This window comes from Macaca nemestrina, chromosome 3 (assembly GCF_043159975.1).
Source record: "Macaca nemestrina isolate mMacNem1 chromosome 3, mMacNem.hap1, whole genome shotgun sequence".
NCBI lineage: Eukaryota > Metazoa > Chordata > Mammalia > Primates > Cercopithecidae > Macaca > Macaca nemestrina.
The window spans coordinates 48900889-48921474 of NC_092127.1; the positions used below are offsets into that span (position 1 = coordinate 48900889).

Here is a 20586-nt window from a genome sequence, read left to right on the forward strand (position 1 = left end):
ATGCAGAGTTTCACTAGAGTCAGCAAGGAATAAGGCCTCCTCATGGACATTTTAGTCATACTCTACCAACATTCTTAGCCACTGCTTAGCCATCAGCCGCACAACCTAACAACTCCATCATAGTTGTACTCCCTAAGATCACCAACAATCTTAGAGTCAAATCCAGTAGGTTTTTCTTGGTTTTTGTCCTCTTGACATTTTTTCTAAACTTGACACTGGTCAAGACCCAATCTTTATTTAATCATGTTCTTAAATACTAGCTCTATCACTGGATATCACTTGTTCTCACTCTACCTTTGACAAGGCCATTCTTTCCAGACTATAACTCTGGGTCTGGGTCCCCCTATCATTTGGCCCTTGAACTCTTTTCCTAGTCCTATTGGACTAGTCCCATTTTCCCATGTAAAGCATGCCCTTTTCATTGCATCCATATCATGACCACCAAATACCTCCCAGCTCTATTTCTTGCTCTTTTAGCATGTTAGATGCAGCTTCCTAGGCTCTCTATCTAGATATCAACAGTATTCTCTCCAAATAATTCTAAGACTTTAAAAACTGGTTTAATCTTCTTACCCCTAAAATCTGCCCCCTTACCAACTGCCTCATGACAATCTGTTGGTACCATCACTAAGCTTGCAACCCATGTTCTTAAACAGAGTCATCTTTGACTCCACATCTAATCATTCATAAAGCTGTATTGTCTATCATATTAAATGTGACATTTATGTGAGAGCACTTCATAGTCCATAAAGCATTACACAGGTGACAACATGAATCTACACTCATAATGGATTTGCAGGCTTTGCTTCTCATTTGGCTTCTACAGCCTCATCCCTCACCAACTTCTTGCCCTACCTCTCTCGTTCTTCCCCATCACCCTATTTCCCAGTCAGGCCAACAGAATGCACTCTATATATGCAACGTGCTTTCCTCAACATCTTTGCCTGCACGCATGCCACTTATTTGCCTCAGTTGATCTTTATTTCAACAAGTGTTTGCAGAGGGGAAACCTCGCTCGCTCCTTCTTCTTTCTAATTTTTTCAGAGGCTACCATGTCAGGTCAACATTGCCTTTTTCAGGGAAGCTCCGTTAGCCTAACCTCCCTTGGAAGTGCCTTAGGACTGGCTTCTTGCACAGTACACAACCTTTACTTAGAGAGGGATTGGAGATTATTCTTTATTCATGTCTTATTTCCGCTGCTCCTGGAGGAGATGACTCTGACTTCCACTGACTCTTTTGGGGGGCTTAAGTCAGGGTTGAGCACCTGAGCCCTAGATAGCTGGATGTGGATTCTGGTAATATCAAATGGATCTTTGGCTCATCTGAGAGATTCTGGAAGCTGGGACCTGACCTTGCCCATTTCCCTCTTTCTCCTGTTTCCTATTATTTCCCACTGTTTAAAAAAAAATTTTTTTTTAAGTTTTCACAAGAATAAACATTGAAAATAAAATGTGCACAACGATCGAACTAGGAAAGGCCACACAACCAACACACATTACATCATTATAGGTAAGTTAGCAGGAAGATTTCAGACCCGGGCTAGCTCTGGAACCACATTTCACACTGCTGAAAATAAAAGCTGGAGTACACATGACTTTCCCAGGTTCACAGAGTTGGTAAGCTGGAGAGCTGCACCAGGAGCCAAGCAACCTGCCCTGTCCTTTCCACTGCACCCTCTAAGAAATGTAAGTAGAAGGAACAAGCGGTATCTCATTTTGTATATGCTTTAGCAATGTACTATTTGCTTTCTAGTGTGTCTACTGCCTCGTTTGACATCTTCTCTCAAAAAGTGATGAAACGCTTTCTTTGACAAGTTCAGAGTGCTCTTGGTTCCTGTGTGGGATTCTTCCAAGTCTGAAATTGGTAGTGGGAAGAGAAGGAATCCGGAGGAAGGAGGATGAGAAGTTTAAAGCAGAGGAAGGGGAAGCAGAGAAGGCTGCAAGGTGCCTGCAAGATGTCTGAGGAGTCGGAGGAATGGGAGAGTGCCTAGCTCTTCCTCCTGGGAGAGCTCCAGCTTGGCAGGACCTTTTACCAAGGTCTCCGGTATCGTGCTGGTTTCCGAAAGCCCCAGCCGAAGGTGCGCAGCAAAGGGTGACAGAAGGTGAGGCACGTGCTGGGGGCGCGGGTGCCGCGGTGCGCCCTCCCTCCCACGCGCGGAGTGCCGGGCGCAGACAACCAGGGACCGGCCTAGGACTTTTGGGGAGAGAAGCGGGGCTCCCGAGGCTCCGGGCGAGGATGGGAATGGGAGGGAGCCAGTGCTTCCGGACACGCCCCCGCCAGGTCCCACGCCCGGGTCTTCTGAGACCTCGCGCGGCCCAGCCCCGGAGCGGCCCAGCTATATAAGTCCCAGCGGAAGACCGGGGCGCAGAGGGTCCTGCTGGCGCTAGGGTGGGGAGGAGGGGACGCGGGGACTCGGCCCCCGACGCCGCGCTTTGTCTGGAGCCGCCGCCTCTGCACCTCAGCTGCCCGGTCGGGGGTTCAAAAAACAGAAAGCGGGTTTTGCTGCCCGGGAGACAGGCGTGAAGAGCAAGGGAAAGAAACTTCCCACACCTTCGGGGCTGGAACCCTTTTCCTCTGCATCTCCAGTCTCTGAGTGAAGATGGGGGGCTTGACAGCCTCGGACGTGCACCCGACCCTGGGGATCCAGCTCTTCTCAGCTGGAATAGCCGCGTGCTTAGCGGACGTGATCACCTTCCCGCTGGACACCGCCAAAGTCCGGCTCCAGGTAGCCAGCCAGAGGGGTATTACGAGGGCTCTCAGGCCAGAGGGGGCGCTGTTGAGTGCATTCCATTTATTCTCTGCTTTGGGTTAACCACTGTTTCTAGGTAGGGTAAGTGCCCTTCCAAAGCAGTCTGGCCTTGTCCCAGGGCTGGTGCTTTAGGATGGGAAACTGGAACTTTTTCTGGGATTAGCTGAAGAACCACGAGGGCCACAGAGGATGGGTTGACCATGACTACTACCAAATTCTCCCCAAATTTAGGGTGCACTTAGTATTCTAAGAACTGAGAATATTGGCCTCTCCTGAGTTTACTAGTCAGGTGCTTTTTCCTTTCTTTAATTCTGCCCTATCCTACTGCCCTAGGGGTTCTGGAGAGTTCACGGGGAGGCGAATGTTTAAAATGGACATTGTAGCCAGCCTCCCCCAAACTGCGTGCTCGCGAACACACACACACACACACACACACACACACACACACACACACACACACACACACACACGGCGTAGAGGGAGGTGGATGGAAGGGGGATGTTGCTGAGAAAAGAAACGGAAAATAGGAACACGGTGGGGGAAATCTTGGCTTAAGAGTGAACTCAGTGTTCGCTCCCTTCTGATCTGCACCTTTCTTATTTCCAGATCCAAGGCGAACGCCCGACGTCCAGTGCTATTAGGTATAAAGGTGTCCTGGGAACAATCACCACTCTGGTCAAAACAGAAGGGCGGATGAAACTCTACAGCGGGCTGCCTGCCGGGCTTCAGAGACAGATCAGCTCCACCTCTCTCAGGATCGGCCTCTATGACACGGTCCAGGAGTTCCTCACCGCAGGCAAAGAAAGTAAGCCGAGAACGTTCCTGGGAGGGGCAGAAAAACCTTGGGCTCTGCTCTGTTCCAAAAAATGTAACACATCGAGGAGTGGTTTTCATAACAAATTGGCGAGAAAACATTCATATTTGAACTCTCTCCCTTCCCCAAATATTAGTTCATTGTTCATAGAAAGAAAAAAGTACGCAAAATTGACATTTTAGATGCAGATTTATACTTTTAAAAAGTCACCCAGTCATGGAAGTTTTGTGCCTAATTTGGATCTCCATCTGGAGAATATGCATGAGCTACAGAATAATGTTTAACTTAAAGTTCTCCAAACAGGGAAATATATCAGAAACATCTATGGAGCTTGTCAGAAATCCAGATGAGGACTACCATGGTCCTCTGAGTCTGAATCCTCAGGCTAGAGACCAGAGTATCTGTGTTTCCACAAGCTTCCCTCATCATTTGGGTGTGCAACAAAGTTCAAAACCTTCTGTTTGAAGCAAAGAAAGCCAGACTTGGTGAGTAGAGTTGAAAGGACAGGAAAAGATATATTTCCTTTTAAGAGGTTCCTCATAAGGTCCAGGGAAGACCAGACCAGAAAAAAATGGACGAATGCTGTAGGGCGTTTGTTTACGAGAAAAGGAAAAAGAAACATATTTCCTGAGTGCAAGTGCACTCTAAGAATTCCTGTCACTTTAACTAGTATTTATTTGAGGGCTTACTATGAATGAGACACTGTTCTAGGTGCTTCAGATACATTACAACTGGAAGGCTACTAGTAGTATCATTATCCCTTGGCAGTTGGGAAAACTGAACACAGAGCAATTCATCACTTGCCCAAGGTCACACAGCTGGGAGGGGGCAGAGCCAGGGTTCAAACCCAGGCAGTCTGGCCTCGGACTCCAGGCTCTTAACCCTGTTTTCTACTGCCTTCTGCACTTCGCATATGATTCTGTCCATCATTCAAACACACAACAATGCTGTGAGTAAAAACTGCTAGCTGAGTATCAGGGCAGTTAAGTCAGATGCACAAAATCACACAGCTAATCAACATCAGAGGCACTTTCATGTGGAGCAGACAAGCCGGAGAGAAGATGTGCTGATGACAAAATGAATATATTAAGTGAAATCCATCTTGTAGATTTCATCAATTCTGCTGTGAGTAACCTTCAATACTGTAGCTTTATGGGATAATTTATAAATATTGTCTACACAAATATGTAAATTATACTTATCCACACAAGTACTTTCAAAGTGAAGATAAAGTCTGTATGTTACTAGATCAAAACTGCATTTTGATATTTATAGATGTACAAGAGAGGAAACACAAAGGAGGTCAAGTGCTCGTTCAGGTGGTTTTCTTTACAGATTGACTGTTCTGTTAATGGTTGCAGGCTTTGGGCACCAAATTAATAGGATATATGTTGGCAGTGTTCTATGTTATACAGATTCAGTTTATTTAGTAGGCTTTATTGAACTGCCATGTGCCAGTAACTATGTTAGATATTTAGATGGCAGATGTGTCTCTGGACAGAGTTTACAGTTGACAGTAAGGGGTGTGTGAGGAGAAGTGAATAGATGACCATATTCCATGATATTGGGGGAACCCACCCCCAGTATTTCAACATAGGTTCTTTCTATTTTCCCTAAGTGTCGGCCAGTCTGAGAAATAAAGAGAAAGAGTAGAAAGAGAGGAATTTTACAGCTGGGCCACCAGGGGTGATATATATCAGTAGGTCCGTGATGCCCACCTGAGCCATAAAACCAGAGGTTTTTATTCAGGACTTCAAAAGGGGAGAGGGTGTACAAACAGGGAGTAGGTCACAAAGATCACATGCCTCTGAGGCCAATAAAGAGCACAAGGCAAAGGGCAAAGCAAAGATCACAAGGCAAAGGGCAAAATTAGAATTACTGATGAGGGTCTATGTTCAGCTGTGCATGTATTGTCTTGATAAACATCTTAAGCAACAGAAAACAGGGTTCGAGAGCAGAGAACCGGTCTGACCTCAAATTTACCAGGGTGCAGGGTGGGGTTTTTCCCCACCCTAGTGAGCCTGAGGGTACTGCAGGAGACTAGGGCATATTTCAGTCCTTATCTCAACTGCACAGGACAGACACTCCCAGAGTGGCCGTTTATAGACCTCCCCCAAGTAATGCAATTCTTTTCCTAGGGTCTTAATATTATATTCCTTGCTATGAACAGAATTTAGTGTTATCTCTCCTACTTGCAGGTCCATTTATAGGCTCTCTGCAAGAAGAAAAATATGGCTCTTTTTGCAGTCAGACCTTATGGTTGTCTTGCTTTGTTCCCTAAAATTGCTGTTATTGTGTTCTTTTTCAAGGTGCACTGATTTCACATTGTTCAAACACACGTTTTACAATCAGATTTCATATTATTCAAACATACATGTCTCACAATCAGATTGTATGGTTAACACAATCATCACAGGGTCCTGAGGTGACATACATCCTCAGCTTATGAAGATAACAGGATTAAGAGATTAAAGTGAGACAGGCATAAGAAATTATAAGAGTATTATTTGGGAACTGATAAATGTCCATGAAATCTTCACAATTTATGTTTCTCTGCTGTGGTTCCAGCCGGTCCCTCCGTTTGGGGTCCCTGACTTCCAGCAACACCATGACACATGCTATATTACAATACAGTCCTACTTCCCTTAATGATGGGGATACATTCTCAGAAATGAGTTAGGAGGCAAATTGGTTGTTGTACGAACATCACAGAGAGCACTTACACAAACTTAGATGGCATAGCCACACCTAGTGTATATGGTATAATCTATTGCTCCTAGACTACAAACCTGTGCAGACTGTTGGTATTGAATACTATAGGCAATTGTTGTATAACAGTTAAGTGTTTGTGTACCTAAAAATAGAAAAGGTAACGCATTACATGACAACCTTACGGTGCCTGGGATGTCACTAGATGATAGGAATTTTCCAGCTCTGTTCTAGTCTTATGGGACCACCATCACATATGCAGCACATGACTAACTGCAATTACAAGATGGTGGCCATATTAAACAGAACTATTTAACCTAGCCATGGAGGCATGGTCCTGTGAGATTTTCCTGAAGAGTTAATGTCCGGATCAATTCTGAAAGGGCCAGCAGGAGTGATCCAGGTAAAGGGGTGAGAAAGACCTTCCAAGTAGAGTGAAGGTCATGTACAAAGACTCAGTGAGAAGTAGAGTGAACATAGCACAGGGAGGACATGTTGGTGAGGAAGGAGGGGTGAAGCCACAGAGACAGGAAGGAGCCAGATCACAGAAAGCCTTGCAGGCGATGCTAAGGAGTTTGGATTTTATCCTTACCCTGGTGGGAAGTCACTGTAAAAATGTTAAGCAGGGGAGTGGCATAAACAATTTACATTTTCAAAAGATCACTTTGGCAGCAGATAGAGTATATATGTAAAAGGAGTAAGAAAGAGGTAAGTTAGAAAGCAAGAAATGATCAGGGTATGCCCTAAAGCACTGGCAATAGGGAAAAAGAGATGTCAATCAGAAAGACTGAGAACGTATAATTGAATTGAATTGGTGAACAAATAGAAGTAAGGCATAAGGGACAGGTAGAAATACAAGATGACTTCCAAGTTTCTGGTTAAAGATACCCTTTATTGAGGGAAGATGTATAGAAGCCGTCTTAGGGGGAAGACAAGAAATTTAGTTTAGGCCATGTCAACAGGTAATGTCCAGTAGGCACATGAGTTTAGGAGAAAAGTCTGGGCTAGATTCCAGGAAGTCACAGCAGGGACTATCAATAGGGTCAGACAGCAGAGAGTGTGGAAAGGATTGAAAAGTGATCATTGTACATAACAAATAGAAGCTCACTGATTTTCTAGTAAAAACATCTTCAGCAGAGTAGTGGGGTATAAGCTATATTGTAGGGGACTGAGGAAGAAATGGGTCTGAGAAGTAAAGACAAACAATATATTTTGTAAATAAATTTCTTTTAGTTCTTGAAAAAAAAATACATAGCCTCTTTTCCAGGAAGCTTGACTGGGAAGTGAAGAGAGGGATTTGAAAGTTGGAGATTGGAGGATAGGATGAGTACATCAAGATACTTTGTAGTGCAATGCATTACAAATATGAGCTAAAAGTGAAGGCATTTGTAGTCATACGATATTGCCAATTAAAAGACAGCTGTCAATCATATGCCCAGCTCCTGCTAAAGCATGATGAGAAGAGTACAATCACGATAGTGATTTAAAAATTGCTGCCAGTTTTGTGGATTTTCTTTGTGCTAGACAGTGTAAGCTCTTTTTCAGTATTATTTAACTCACACAACTCGAGGAAGTAGATATTATTATCCCTGTTTGACAGATTAGGAAACTGAATTAGAATGACTGAGAAAGCCTTTGCTGAGTAAATGTTGCTGAACCATAATTTTATATTTACTTAATGATAGAAATGAATATTGGGCTTCAAGACTATTTGTATTTAATGATATCTGTCTTGAGCAACATAAGCTATTTTTTTTCAAAATTTTAAGATAAAAATCACTTTCTTCTCACCTGTCTTCTTATTTTTGTTCCCTTCACATGTTGTAGCCTAACACTAGTTGATGGCCCATATTGGTGCAGCTTGTCCACTGGGCTTCTTCTAAGGCCGCCAAGTCCCATAATTAACATTATCCTTCATGGGAGAAAGATCAAGCCTCATTGGTGACAGGTGCCTCCTCACAGTCGGATAATACTGAAAAGAGAGCTAAATATAAGAAAGAACCAAGCTGAACACAGGAAAAAATCAGACCACTGTGAAAATAAGCATTGTGTTTTCTTGTTCCTTGAAAGTCTTCATTTTTAAAAAATTTCAGACACCTGACGTTTTCTAGCCTTACTCTGAGTTGGTACACATTTAGTACATGATCAACACATGAACATGCATTAGAAGAGTAGAAAAGCTGTCAGAATACAAAAATATGGGCCAGGTATGGTGGCTCATACCTGTAATCCTAGCACTTTGGGAGGCCGAGGCAGGCAGATCACCTGAGGTCCCAGGAGTTCAAGACCAGCCTGGCCAATACAGTGAAACCCTGTCTCTACTAAAAATACACAAATTAGCAGGGTGTGGTGGCATATGCCTATAATCCCAGCTACTTGGGAGGCTGAGGCAGGAGAATTGCTTGAACCCAGGAGGTGGAGTTTGCAGTGAGCCAAGATTGCACCCCTGCATTCTAGCCTAGATAACAGAGCAAGACTCCATATCAGAAAAAAAAAAACAAAACAAAACTATGAACCACTGAAAATTAAAAAGATATGCATGCATTCTAGGTCTTTAATTGTTTTTTCTTAATAATTTTTTTTTTTCTCTGGATAGCAACACCTAGTTTAGGAAGCAAGATCTTAGCTGGTCTAATGACTGGAGGAGTGGCAGTATTCATCGGACAACCCACAGAGGTTGTGAAAGTCAGACTTCAAGCGCAGAGCCATCTCCACGGTATCAAACCTCGCTACACGGGGACTTATAACGCGTACAGAATAGTAGCAACAACGGAAGGCTTGACGGGTCTTTGGAAAGGTAACTAACTTCAAAGTGGGTTTTAGAACCACCAAAGCACATACATACAATTATCAACTTATTATAAAGTAGAGTTAGTAAACATTTTCTTTTTTTCCCCAGGGACTACCCCCAATCTGATGAGAAGTGTCATCATCAATTGTACAGAGCTGGTGACATATGATCTAATGAAGGAGGCCTTTGTGAAAAACAACATATTAGCAGGTAACTTCCCATTTCATATAACAAACACGTCTGCACCTTTAGAATTTCCTCTTGGAGCTTCTGCAGCCACCTTATACTGAATCCCTTAACTCTTAATTGTTTTCTCTTTTTAAAAATAAGTAATTTTGAACTATATATAACTTTGTGAGAAGCAGGAAAAGACCAAAATATTAAGTTTAAGAAGTTTTGCCACAACAGAAATATTTTGCAACAAAAATAACAGGCAATTTCATCTTAGGTCAGCATTATTCTCATTTAACACTAATATATGGGACTTTTGTTAGAATCTTTTTCTTTATACAGCAGAATTCAGGAGGTAAGTCCATCCTGCACTATATCCAAAAGATCTAGTTATACAAGGAGCTTATCAGTGGTCTCATCCAAAAAGTAATTCCATAAGATAGGTTCTTAAAAATAATATACTAACAATTTCTAGAGACATTAAAATTTCCCTTGCACTTTATTTCAGTAAAAAAGTATTAGATGCTCATATATTAGGCATTATTGCAGGCCTTAAAGGCACAGAGGAAACTAACAGGTCATTTTCCTAAAGTGTTAACAATCTATTAAGCCATTTACTCTTTACCTTCTTTTTCTAGTGCAATGCCTTTCTTGTTTTATTTTATTTATTTATAAGACATCTTCACTGAGCTACTGTTATCAACAGGTTTATAAAGATATGACAGATAACTAAATTGCAAGCCCCCAAAAGTCTGATGTTGACCTGTTTCACCGATCCATTTTAGATGACGTCCCCTGCCACTTGGTGTCGGCTCTTATTGCTGGATTTTGCGCAACAGCTATGTCCTCCCCGGTGGATGTAGTAAAAACCAGATTTATTAATTCTCCACCAGGACAGTATAGAAGTGTGCCCAACTGTGCAATGAAAATGTTCACTAATGAAGGACCAACGGCTTTTTTCAAGGGGTAAGATGTGGTCTTGTGTATCTGTAATGTGTTCTGGCTGTCTATGTGCTTTGGGACACTCATGTCAAACAACTGACATTTAGCTTACAAGCCTTAGTATATTCATATATTTAGTATTGACTTTTCCTTACCACAGATTTCTTGAATCCACCAATTCCACTGTGCCAGAAAGTAAAAAGTCATTATATTAAAATTTTCTCAACTTTGATCAAAGGCTCATTCAAGATCAGCGCCTTTTCCATTGGTCCCAATCTATTAGAAATGTAGACAGTATTTTGCCTTCTCTGGGCAAGAGAGCTATAAAGTAGAGGGAAATCATAATAGAGAGCTATGAGAGAACAAGATTTGATTTGATTTGATTTGATGGACTCAAGTTTTAAAATTGTAAAACTAGAGATAAGACATCACCACCAATCTAGAAAAGTGATGCAGAAAATTATGTGATTTGGGTAATTATTACACTCACCTAGAAACAAGTATTGTGTAATAGATTACATAGTTCCATAATGCAATGTTGTATTGGAAACTACCTTCCTAAGAAAATATAGTATGGGCTTGGCGTGGTGGCTCACATCTGTAATCCCAGCACTTTGGGAGATGGAGGCAGGAGGATCACTTGAGCCCAGACTGGGCAACAAAGCGAGACCCTGTCTCAACAAAAAATTGAAAAATTAGCTGAGTGTGGTGGCATGCACTGATAGTCCCCTCTACTTGGGAAGCTGAGGCAAGAGAATCTCCTGAGCCTAGGAGTTCAAGGTTTCAGTGAGCTATGATTGTGCCATTGCACTCCAGCCTGGGAGACAGAGCAAGGCCCTATCTCAAAAAAGAAGAAGAAGAAGGAGAAGAAAATACAGTATTAAGTAATCTGTCAATATATTCTACAAGGATTACACTAGTGGTTAAATGATAAAATTCCATTACCTTTTTAAACTGTAAGGACATTCCTCAAGTCTTCTAAATTAAGCATGAATGCATCATACACATTTTATAAAAAGTTCCAACTCATCATAATCTGTACTTATGATACATTAATACAAATGAAGTTCTTTATAAAATTAACTTAAAATGGATATACCAGTTATTAAACCATTAACCATTTAATAATTTTATTTTTTTCAAATTTAAAAATCTTTTGGGGGAGAAATACTACATGGATGAACCTTGAAAACATTATGATAAGTGAAATAAGCCAGACACAAAATGACAAATACTGTATGATTACACTTAAATGAGGTACCTAGAGTAGTCAAATTCATAGAGACAGAAAGAATAGAAGTTACAAGGGGCTGGAGGTAGGAAAAAAATGGGGAGCTGCTTAATGGATAGAGACTTTCTTTCTGGGGTGACAAAAAGGTTCTAGAGATGGATAGTGGTGATGGTTACACACAATGTGTACGTACTTAATGCTACTGAAATGTAATTTTGTGGGTTTTTTTGGGCAATAAAATACCCCACATTGAGAAGTGAAGAGAAACATGTTAAGAGACTTGAAGGAAAAAAATTGGGGCAGAGGGGTGTTTTTTATAGGTTAAACAATAAAAGCCATTTAAACATTTAACAATTTCTGTAAGGACAAGAATTGTCAAGATTGAGACAGCATTGATTTCTTGACTCTACTCAATACTTCTTTGGTTTCTCTTCTTCCTTCTCCCTTCTAAGTTTCCTACCTCCCATTCAGGAAGCAAAGCAAAACAAGCAAAAATTCCCCCTTCCCTCAAACAAGGAAAGAGTTTTTGAAAAAGTTCATGTCAGAGAAGAGCAGACATGTTTTGGGAGTGAAGGATATTTGAGGATTTGTATAGATGTGATCATTAGGGCTGTGTTGTTTTGAAGTAATATAGGACATCTAAAGGAAAATTTATTTTCAGCAGAGGAGAGGAAGATGAAGAATATGTACTTTTAAGCATCTTCACTTGAGGAGTGGCAAAATGAGAAGCATAACCTGCTATAATCACTTTAAGAATTTCAGGCTGAGTGTGGTGGTGCAGTCTCTCATTCCAGTTACTCTGGGAGGTTGAGGTGGGGGGATCACTTAAGCCCAGAAGTTCGAGGTTGCAGTGAGCTATGATTGTGCTACTGCATTCCAGCCTGGGTGACAGGGTGAAGCCTCATCTCAAAAAATAAAAATTAAAAAAAAAAAAAGAATCTCAAACAAACTAATCGAATGAAGACATGCACTTTTCTAGGTTGGTACCTTCCTTCTTGCGACTCGGATCCTGGAACGTCATTATGTTTGTGTGCTTTGAACAACTGAAACGAGAACTGTCAAAGTCAAGGCAGACTATGGACTGTGCCACATAATCAGCTTCAAGAAAATGATGTGACATACCAGTGGGAATCTTGCTGACTGGATCATAAAAACAAACAAAACTTGTTCACTTATTTTAACCTAAAATGATAAAGGAATTTTGGTAGAGAATTTTGGACTTTTCTATATAAAAAAGAGGAAAACTAATGCCTATTTCATGTAACTTTTTTTTCTCAGTGTCTTAAAAAGGGGAAAGCAACACATTCAGCATATACCCTGGCAAATGTAATGCAGATAAGCTACTGCATTTGACCATTTCTGGAGTGCAATTGTGTGAATGAATGTGAAGAACTTTAACATGTTTTAATTACAATTCCAACTGGTAGAAAAGAAACTGAGTGAAATGCAGTTTATAAATACTTAAAAATGAAGTTATTAAAAATATTAGTTTTTATTAACCACAGTTGTCAGTTAATATATTCAATAAACTATTGCTAATACCTTTTAAAGTGTGTCTTTTGAGATCTATACCTGGGTGTAGGAGTCAAGTTCACCTAGAATACAATACTGCCCAATAGGAAGTGCAGGTCTTTAGAATCATAGGCATGAACCTACTCTGAATGTTATTAGTATAAATTTTTAATGTTTAGAGTCCAGATTTGATGTATCTTTAACAACTTCTAATCTAAGACACTATATTCATTTTAGCAGGATTGTAACTAGAGTCCTGGCACCTGTGCTAGCATCACGTAATTTTAGAGCTGGAGGATACTTCTGGGAAGACAGAAGAACAGTTTGAGATTCCTACTGAGATGAAAATGAATCTTCATGGAATCTTTCAGCAAAGCCAAATTCAAATTCATCATTAGCACCTGTAGTGACCTTTTTAATGCCTACAAACTGCATGTAGAAGAGATAGGGAAAGAGTAAAACATATTAAAAAGAAGTTTTTAAGACAAAGCCCAGTCTGATTTTAAGCCAAATACAAGGATTGGCAGCTTGGACGACCAGGAAGGTTACAGGTTGCCAAACATCATTCTACTTCTGTTTTAATCAACTCCACATTACATTTACTATTGAGGATCCTCACCTTGCCCTCATGAATATCTTCCCCATTCATTACCTGCAAAAGGGTCTTGTAGCAGATATCTTCTATGTCCTACACATACCATTTTGCTCTTTAGTGCTTGCTGACCTGACTTCCTATTGTCAGGTCAGCACCTGCCCTTTTTAGGGTCTTCTGGCCACCAGAGCCAGCTTTACTCACCTGTGCGTGGCATTCTAGAAGAGCAGGGAAAATAACACAGCCCCAGTGCAGCCCTTAACCAATAACTGGTAGTAGTTGGTGTACAAATATCTCAGTTCCCTAACTGTCAGATGGAGTACTGCTGAGGGATCAAACTCTAGTAACACACAGTAGTGTTTTGCTTATTATGGCTAAAAAATCACAGGGTCTTCATGCATTTGGAAAGGAGACTTTCTTTCTTACAAAGGGTTACAGCTTTCAAGGTGGTCATTCTGCAGGTTAGAAAGCATATCCTCCAGCAAAGACCAGAGGCAGGCACTTCTAGGGAAGGAAGAGTAAGACAGGAATTTAAGTTGAATGGGTTGGTCAAGTATACGTATTCAACAGGCTACAGATGGATCATGAATATTCATGAAGGCAGTCCTGATGCATGCATGTTAAACAAACATGGGTGTTACACCTTGGGGTGGGGACTTAACATTTAAATGCATTACAGTTAGGCCCTATACATGACAAGGTGAAACAGGGACACAAAGGCACATAATGCACCATCTCTGTAAATGGGCCAGAGCCAGTCCACAGTGGTTGGTCTCTTATCAGGAGAAAGCTACTAGAATCCTCTTGTCCAGTTAAAACTGTAGTTATGGCTGGTGGAAAATGGGCTGGAGCCAGTCAACACTTGGTGAAGCTGCAATTGCTTCAGACACTCAAGGCCAGTGTGTGTTTAGCTGCTCGAGAAAAAGAAAAATCTTGTGGCAGTTAGAACATAGTTTATTCTTTAAGTGTAGGAGTGCGTAACTTAATCCTGCCTGGCACGGCCTTAGGTCCTGTTTATAATTTGGCATCTTACAGCTCACAAGTGATATGAATGTATACACAGAAAATCCAAAAGAATTGGCATACATAATAGAAGTTTGGCAAAGTGGCTAATAAAATCAATATTTAAAAGACTAGATACCTACATTTCTATATACCAGCAAAAGGAAGTAAGAAAATAAAGCTGTAAAAATGTGTAACAGCATTTAAAAATAGTACTTGGGAATAAATTTAACAAAAGATGTGTCATATCACTATGGAGAAGACTACAATGCTACAAAGAATATTGCCACAAAGTGTCTGTTCCCTCAGTCTGTGATCTCTATTTTAACATTCATGCTGGTCAGTTGTGTCTAAACCATCCAACGGAGGGGGTATAACAAAGCATGTTTGACCTTCCATTCTATCACGGCTGGGAATTCAGTTTTGAGGGTTTCTCTGGGGTCCCCTTGGCCAAGAGGGGGTCCTTTAGTCAGTGGGAAGCTTTAGATTTTATTTTTAGCTTACAACATTTGTGGGCTGACTTCTATTCCCTATCTCGGTTCCCTACTCCGTTACCAGCGTTTCCTTGGATCACCTCCGAAATGAACTGCAAATCCTTTCCTCAAGGTCTGATTCACAGGGAATTCAAACTAGGACAAATCACAACCTTAAAATAGCATGTTTCTTTCAAGAATAAGGAATAAAACATGTAACTATTTCTGTGCCTGGGACCCTGGTCAGGCAATGGGAAGTTGCAAATGGAGGGAAGCAAGTTGGCCAATTCCTGGTACAGAGAAACGCCAGTCATCGGAAGATATTTGAGGATCTGCTATGCTCTAGACATTGTGTATACTACACAGTGGTACATAAAACAAGCATAGGCCCTGCCCCCATACAGAAGGAAATATAAGGGAATCCATCTGTTATCAGAAGGTACCTGGGGATTTACCAAGTGTTTTGATAGCAGCCTCAGTGATCTCATCTGATAGGGAACACAACTGCGGGGGTGGGCAAAAGCCCCTACAGGCCTGAGAATCACCACAAAGTTTTTCTTTTTCATGCAAAGTAAGTGGCAATAATCACACTCTGTTCTTTGTTTAACAAGGCAAGCCATTACTTGAAACAAGGTAAGATATATAAAGTCTGCAAATCATTCTTGCTTCTTGTCTTCATTTGTTAAAATGGGAAAATTTTCATTGTGGAATATAACACATATACATAAAAGTGCATAAAGCAAATGAATATTTTAATGTATTATTACAAAGTGAACTAACAGGTAAACAAAGTGAAGCCCAAGAAACAGAAAATTGCAAGCACCGCAGAACCACCTCCACCCACGGGATCACAACTTGAGACCATCTTAACTTTGCTTTCATGGTAAATGGTTTTCCGTGTGTTTTTATATAGATTCACTATTTAAGTATACATCCCTAAATTATATGGATCATTTGTCTATTTTTAAACTTCATATAAATGGAATCTTCCAGTATGTTTTATGTGCACATCTTTTGACCAATATTACAAATTTAGAATTCACACAACAGTAGGCTAGCTAGGCAGCTCTGCTAATCTTAGCTGAATTCAGTTGGCCTTCAAATTTAGGCCATGGGTTTATGACCAGTTCTGATCAACTCCATGTGGCTCTGATTCATCTGGTACCCATGGACAAACCAAGGCATGCTCTTTTTCATGGTGATGGCAGAGGCGCAAGAATAAGCCCAATTGCTCGAACCTATTTCAAGCCTTTGCTTATGTCCACTAACATTCCACTGATCTTGGCAAGTCACATGGTCAAGCCTAACATCAAGGAGCAGGGAAATGTACTCCTTATTGGGAAATAGAAAGGACTGAATATTTGCTGAATAAATCCAAACTGGCATAGCACATCTGTTCAACATGGTACTAGAAGTCCTAGCTAGTGCAGTAAGACAAATAAATGGATGGAAAGAAATAAAAGTTACTGCTCACGAGTGATATGAATGTGTACACAGAAAATCCAAAAGAATTGGCACATAAAAGAGTATGGCAAAGTGGCTAATAAAATCAACATTAAAAATGTATTATATAAAAGCATTTTAGGCCGGGCGTGGTGGCTCACACCTGTAATCCCAGCACTTTGGGAGACCAAGGCAGGCGAATCACCCGAGGTCAGGAGTTCGAGACCAGCCTGGCCAACATGATGAAACCCTGTCTCTACTAAAAATACAAAAAAATTAGCTGCTCATGGTGGCGGGCACCTGTAATCCCACTTACTCAGGAGGCTGAGGCAGGAGAATCACTTGAACCCAGGAGGCAGAGGTTACAGTGAGCCGAGATGGCACTATTGCACTCCAGCCTGGGTGACAGAGCAAGACTCTGTCTCAAAAAAAAAAAAAAAAAAAAAAAAAAAGCATTTTAAAATAGTACCTGGGAATAAATACAACAAAAGATGTGTGGTATCACTATAAAGGCTACAATTCTATTGAAATGTTTTTTAAAACTATATAGGTATACAACATACTCTTGGATTGGGAAAAACTGTTTTTATATTTATCTTACAGATTTAATGCAATCTATAGAGTTAAAGCATTTATCATTAATAGTCTGTCCCTAGAGGGAAATGATCTGCATCAAACTGCTCCATAGTTCTCCAGTCTTTCTAAATTTCATTCCAATATTTTACTGTTTAAAGTGTATTTGTTGTAGTTTATAAGGATACACTTTATAAAATTAATCACTTTTTCTCATTTACTATTTTTTAAACATAAATGAATTTTTATCAAATGTTTTTTCTGCATGTAAGACTATCATATGATTTTCAAATGTTAATATGAAAACTTACATTAGTTTTATTCTGGTGATCAACTGAGCCATAACTGATCACATATTAAAGCAATATTATCTATAAATGCAGGTCATTAATATATTAAAATTAGTACTAACATTTTGTTTATAATTATTGCATCTAAAGTGACATTGGCATACAATTTTTTTTCATACTGTTCTTGTGGAGTTTTAGTCATCAAGGTTATGATAGTCTCATGAATTGCAGAGTCTATACTCTATCATTTGCAAGAGTTTGTGAAAAGTGATTTTACTCTTAAATGTGTCATTCAGCTCACTGATGCAAGCCATATAGAACTGCAGTTTTTAGCAGAAAGGGTTTTAATTGCTAATTCAGTTTAATAGGGCTGACTTTCCCCCTTTGTTGTACAGTTTGGGTAAGCTGTATTTTTCTAGAAATTTTTGTATTTCATTAAAATTTTCAAATTTTTGAAAAAATTAATTTTTTTCACCATCTGTATAATTTGTAGGGATGTCCCATATTTCATTGACATTATTTGCTTTCTCCTTTATTCTTAACTAGTATCATCAAGTTTATCAATATTAGTCTTTTCAAGCAAAAACTTATTTCTGTTGATCCTATATGCTTGTTTCCTATTCTATGCATTTTAAGCACTTATCTTTAATATTTCCTTGTCTATTTTCTTTACATTTATTGTGTTCTTCATCAAACTCCTTAAGATGGATGTTTTGTCTTTAATTTCCAGCCTTTCTATTTTCAAATATATACATATATTTAAAATTATAATTAGTACTAACTTTAATAAAGTTAGTACTAATATACTAACTTAACCTTATCCAACCAGATCTACCTGTAATATTTTTATTTCAAAGTAAGATATACACACATACACACACACACACACAGAAATGCTGTGCAGCTGTAAAAAATGATGTATTTATGTGAAAATAGATCCATTTTATGATGGATAATAGAACTTTTATGTAAAGTTAAGAATAAAACAGTGCAGTTTAGCATGAATTATTCCTACTGTTTGTAAGAACAGGCAGGTGGAGGTGGTGGCTTCTTTTTAAATAGAGGACATTTTCAGTCTCATAACCACTTGTTTCTCATTCAACATTGTAAATAGGTAATTAGCAGTTAAAAAGTCAAGAAAATCAATACTTTTTTCTATATATTCTGATTTACCTATAGCAACATAAGAAAAATAAGAAAAATGTTTAATGAGCATGAATGACTAAATGAAGGAATATGGAAAAAAAGAAGTATCAACAGAAAGGCTTATACAATTTCAACATGTTTTTTTATTTGCTCACTTAACATTCCAAACAAAATGACATTTTACACTATTGCTTTTACTTAAGAAGTCAACTGCCTTATCCAAAGTAGACAAAAATCCCAATTCCTTTAAGTGTCCAAGTGGTACTTTTCCCCCAGAGAAAGCTACTTGAATACTTTAACAGAAACACAGAATCATCCTATAATAGTAAGGTAGTAGTTGGGTCTTACCTGTACTACATTTAAAACTTTTCTCATCAAAAACTGAATACAGAAAAAAACCCCAAACACCTCCACTCATGATTCCTCTCAGATTTTTAACAATTCCACTAATCTTCATTAAAAATTGCTTTTGTGGAGAGGCGTATAAATATGAAAATGGAAAGTAAGCCTCCCCACACCTGTTCATGGAGAAGTAGGGTAGACCATTTATCCTGAGAAAACAGCTGCTGGTCCCCATTATTTCAAGAAAGATAATAAACATTATGGCCCTCCAAGTCAAACCTCCTATCTTCTGTGTCATGATCATGTGTAACCTTTTCTGTTCTAGCTGCAAGCATCTATTTTTCATACTCATGTGATGCTTCTCCTTTGAGCAAATCTTTGATGAACTTATATTTCACTGAAGGTTCTCAAAGGGGAGAAAGAGTGCATGAGCAACTATAATACTGGAACAAAAGTGAAGAGTACATATATTTTCACGTAGAAAAAATACATACAAATCCAAGTAGCTCCTAAAAATACGAATCAGATGGGAATTTTTAAGAAAAAGATTGTTTTCTAAACTGTAAATGGTGCCAGTAAGACACTGATTTTTATATCTAGCTACATCACCATATTTATGTACAAAGAGAGGTTGGTATAGGTTCACTGATACCCCGATTTCTCCCATTTCTTTAAAGATTGTCTTTCAGACCCTATTAAAACCATGACTATTAATTTTTTAGACTACTTCCTGTCACTGACACACGCTCTTCAATCTGGCACATACAAAAATTCATTTCAACACTTATTTACTTTTTTGATGCTAAAACTAACATAATTTTTTGGCTATTTCAATGCCACAATATTCTATCACTACTTTGGCATTTTACTAATCATTATAGAAATAGGTAAGATTCTAAATATGGATTTTAAGACTACATAAAATTCCAACTACATATGTCAAAAGGGAAAGTAGGAAGGTAGACGCAATTATATTTCGGTTTTCATGTATATCACTATCAAGAGTCTGAAGGCCCATGTTGCATTCTAATTTACAACTGACATTGGTGACATTTTGCTTGGCTTCTAGACTCAAACCTAGAATTTAATAGTGGCTTTTAGATCAATTTGCTGTAAAACTATCTGAAATGGATGCAGATTATTTTAAGCAAAAATAGAATGATACTTATAACGTACATATGGAGGTGGATTTAAAGAACATATTATTGAGCAAACTTTATACCGACATTTTCTTAACATCATCATAGTTTTTCTTCCTAGAAGGGAAAAAACTTAATTACTTAAAATTTTCCCCTTCCACACTTAAAGCATTCTTAAGTATACTGACAAAGGTTTAAATCAGTTCAAGTTCTCTGCTGTTGGAGGATCAAAATACAAAGATAAGCATTTTCAGCACAAACATCAAAAGATGAACAGAATTGCTTTCCATGTAATAGTTAATACCTTAATACAATGAACTTGTCAGGATTTTGCGATATATCATATAGCTGGACAATAAAGCATGAAAATATTTTTTAAAAATTAAGTGAAGACATTCCCAAAGTTGAGATGTCCCCTACAAGAAACCAATTTTTAAATTCCTGTAATACTGAAAAGCTAAATTGCCACTATTGTAATAAAAGGAACTAACATTTTAAAATAATTTTATCTTATTGAGAAACTAATTTAACGCATGCACTTTAAATGTATGTGCTATACAACACTGCGTCTTATTTTCCAATTGGATATGTCTTACCACTCTTGTCTTTAACAAGTTTGAAAGAGAAAGGTCAACAGATATGAGCAAATACTTAAAAAGTCTCAAGT

The 20586-nt window shown here is 39.1% G+C and overlaps 1 protein-coding gene across 1 annotated transcript; it reads left to right on the forward strand.

Annotated features, from left to right (window-relative positions):
- Window positions 1–2365: 2365 nt before the first annotated feature.
- Window positions 2366–12958, forward strand: LOC105493284 (uncoupling protein 1). Its single transcript, XM_011760823.2, has 6 exons — window positions 2366–2725; window positions 3356–3554; window positions 8869–9069; window positions 9172–9273; window positions 10020–10200; window positions 12387–12958. The coding sequence occupies exons 1-6, from the start codon at window positions 2600–2602 to the stop codon at window positions 12499–12501; spliced, it is 924 nt and encodes a 307-aa protein (XP_011759125.2). The 5' UTR covers window positions 2366–2599; the 3' UTR covers window positions 12502–12958.
- Window positions 12959–20586: the final 7628 nt, after the last annotated feature.